Here is a 3,262-nt window from a genome sequence, read left to right on the forward strand (position 1 = left end):
TCATTTTGCTTTCCATTTATTCAATAGGAGTTTTCATTTTATGCGAAAATTTTAGCAGAATTTGAAGTCAGGTGTATATAAGGTTTAATTAGTGGGACTTGGGACATGGTCAAATCATTCTCCCAGATCATATGAACCAAAGTAAATAGAAAATCTCATTTTAGATACTGTACTTCTGGACTTCGCCTCTGTCTGAGAACTAAAGGGGACAAACCTACGGATGGCAGCAAGGGGTCAATTCACCACAGGCATTGGGTCAGGGGTGGAGGAGTCGGAAGTGATTGGGATTTGGGGGAGGAGATTCGCTTACACACAGGAGCAGAACATTGAGCGGCCATATCTGCCGCCGCCGCAGCTGTGGATGCAGCATCTGCGCTTTGCTGCCTCTGCGCCGCTAAGGTTCGCGTGGCTATCCCGTGGCCCTTGGCTAGGTTCTGCCTTACCACCATCGGTGGGAACAGCACGTTCTGACCTGCCTACCTCCCTCCTTCTCCGCCGCACCCCGGCTGCTCAGACATGGATCTCGGCAGCAGCAGCGACTCAGCTCCCGACTGCTGGGATCAGGTGGACATGGAAGCCCCGGGTTCGGCTCCGAGTGGGGATGGCATCGCCTCTGCGGCCACGGCAGCGGCCGAGGCAGCAGAAGCGGAGGCCCAGCGCCAGCATCTCAGCACGGCCTTCAGCAGTCAGCTCAACATCAACGCCAAACCTTTCGTGCCTACTAGCGTAAGCGCCGCGGAGTTCGTGCGGTCCTTCCTGCCCGGATCGGCCCAGCCGCCCGCTCCCACAGCCTCCCGCAGCGACGAAACCTGCCCCGGCGCCGGGGACCCTCAAGAGAAAAGGCTGGATTGGGGAGCACCTGTGGAACCTTCCAAAGATGGACCTTTAGTGTCGTGGGAAGGTTCCAGTTCAGCTGTTACCATGGAACTTTCAGAACCTGTTGTAGAAAATGGAGAGGTGGAGATGGCCCTGGATGAACCGTGGGAGCTTAAAGAAGTAAGTGAAGCAAAGCCTGGGGGTTCTTTGGGAGATTCGGGGCCCCCGGAAGAAAGTGGCAAGGAAATGATGGAGGAGAAAGAGGAAATAAGGAAATCAAAATCTATGGTCATACCGTCAGGTGCTCCTAAGAAAGAACACGTAAATGTGGTGTTCATTGGGCATGTAGATGCTGGCAAGTCAACCATTGGAGGACAAATAATGTTTTTGACTGGAATGGTTGACAGAAGGACACTTGAGAAATATGAGAGAGAAGCTAAGGAGAAGAATAGAGAGACTTGGTATTTGTCCTGGGCCTTAGATACGAACCAAGAGGAAAGAGACAAGGGTAAAACCGTGGAAGTGGGCCGTGCGTATTTTGAAACAGAAAAGAAACATTTCACAATTTTAGATGCCCCTGGCCACAAGAGTTTTGTCCCAAATATGATTGGTGGTGCTTCTCAAGCTGATTTGGCTGTGCTGGTCATCTCTGCCAGGAAAGGAGAATTTGAAACTGGATTTGAAAAAGGTGGACAGACGAGAGAGCATGCGATGTTGGCAAAAACAGCAGGGGTAAAATACTTAGTAGTGCTTATTAATAAAATGGATGATCCTACGGTAGATTGGAGCAGTGAGCGCTATGAAGAATGTAAAGAAAAACTGGTCCCGTTTTTGAAAAAAGTTGGCTTCAGTCCAAAAAAGGACATTCACTTTATGCCCTGCTCAGGACTGACTGGAGCAAATCTCAAAGAGCAGTCAGATTTCTGCCCTTGGTACACTGGCTTACCATTTATTCCATATCTGGATAGTTTGCCAAACTTCAACAGATCAATTGATGGACCAATTAGGTTGCCAATTGTGGATAAATACAAGGATATGGGCACTGTTGTCCTGGGAAAGCTGGAATCGGGATCCATTTTTAAAGGCCAGCAGCTTGTGATGATGCCCAACAAGCACAATGTGGAAGTTCTAGGAATAGTTTCTGATGATGCAGAGACTGATTTTGTAGCCCCAGGTGAAAACCTCAAAATCAGACTGAAAGGAATCGAAGAAGAAGAGATTCTTCCAGGCTTCATACTTTGTGAACCCAGTAATCTTTGCCACTCTGGACGCACATTTGATGTTCAGATTGTGATTATTGAGCACAAATCTATCATCTGCCCAGGTTATAATGCGGTGCTTCACATCCATACTTGTATTGAGGAAGTTGAGATAACAGCCTTAATCTCCTTGGTAGACAAGAAATCAGGAGAAAAAAGTAAGACACGGCCCCGCTTTGTGAAACAAGATCAAGTGTGTATTGCCCGATTAAGGACAGCGGGAACTATCTGTCTGGAGACATTTAAAGATTTTCCTCAGATGGGTCGCTTTACTTTAAGAGATGAGGGTAAGACAATCGCAATTGGCAAAGTTCTGAAATTGGTCCCAGAGAAGGACTAAGCGATTTCATTGATGCTTCTGCACCATAATGTTCGAAGATTGACTGCAATTTACTGCCCATTGACAGACTTTTGTCCATATTTTGCAGAGGAATTTCACAGCAAAAATCCGTGTTTTGTCAGCTTTCTCATGTGGAGACCTCAGTTATGGCCCTCTTGAATGCATACTCAACTTTCTTCTCTCTCCTCCACTCTGCTTCCTTGGACAGATCAGTAATAGCTTTGTAAGTGATGTGTATGTAATTGCCTACAATACTAAAAATAATATATTTTAAATTTTGATTTCCCTTGGGGATATCTAGACATCATTTGTTCTGTGCAGAACAGTGTGTTAGTGTGTGTATGTTAATGAAGACAAGTAACTTGTAAATAAAGTGTTCCATTTGAAACTTCAGTATTTGAAATGTGTTTGAATAATGCTTGAGTTTATATGAATTACTGTTTCATTAGGTTATTTTCTCAAGTAATTAAAAACATTCTTACTTGGGCTTAAAAAAAATCTCCACTGTTTGAAATGAGGAATTGGTCAAAACCACACAGGTTTGTACTAAATGAAAACTTTGCTATGGAAAAAAAAACCCTATCTTAGTGTCCTTTCCAGTTAACTGTGTTTTCTGTGTCTAAGCTCATTTAGTAAAGGAGTTCTTCTACTTACCCAGTTATTATTTGAAAATGAAGATTATCTTTTTTTTCTCTTCCATTAGGTCCCATAATGTTGAGTACGGCCAAATCACACGTATCCCTAAGGTTTCAGGCTATATATGGTGAATAGACTCTTATGTACTCCATCATCTTTAACGTGCTTTGGTATCATTCACTGTGAAATTTGGGGTGCAAGACACAGTAAC

General features: G+C 44.6%; 1 protein-coding gene across 2 annotated transcripts; it reads left to right on the forward strand.

The window, feature by feature from the left end:
- The first annotated feature begins 326 nt into the window (after positions 1–326).
- Gspt2 (G1 to S phase transition 2) lies at positions 327–2,818 on the forward strand. Of its 2 annotated transcripts, XM_036174669.1 has the most exons (2): positions 327–2,362; positions 2,504–2,808. In XM_036174669.1, the coding sequence occupies exons 1-2, from the start codon at positions 517–519 to the stop codon at positions 2,572–2,574; spliced, it is 1,917 nt and encodes a 638-aa protein (XP_036030562.1). In that variant the 5' UTR covers positions 327–516; the 3' UTR covers positions 2,575–2,808. The 2 variants fall into 2 exon arrangements, with proteins under 2 accessions (XP_036030562.1, XP_036030563.1); XM_036174670.1 differs by having other exon boundaries at positions 327–2,818.
- Positions 2,819–3,262: the final 444 nt, after the last annotated feature.

Source organism: Onychomys torridus, chromosome X, assembly GCF_903995425.1.
Source record: "Onychomys torridus chromosome X, mOncTor1.1, whole genome shotgun sequence".
In the NCBI taxonomy this organism is placed as follows: domain Eukaryota; kingdom Metazoa; phylum Chordata; class Mammalia; order Rodentia; family Cricetidae; genus Onychomys; species Onychomys torridus.

Bases quoted from the DNA above. Each gene is read 5' to 3' on its own strand.
- Gspt2 (XM_036174669.1), top strand. From the start codon at position 517: ATGGATCTCGGCAGCAGCAGCGACTCAGCTCCCGACTGCTGGGATCAG. The intron at 2,363-2,503 runs GTAAGACAATCG...CATATTTTGCAG, and splicing joins CTTTACTTTAAGAGATGAGG to AGGAATTTCACAGCAAAAAT.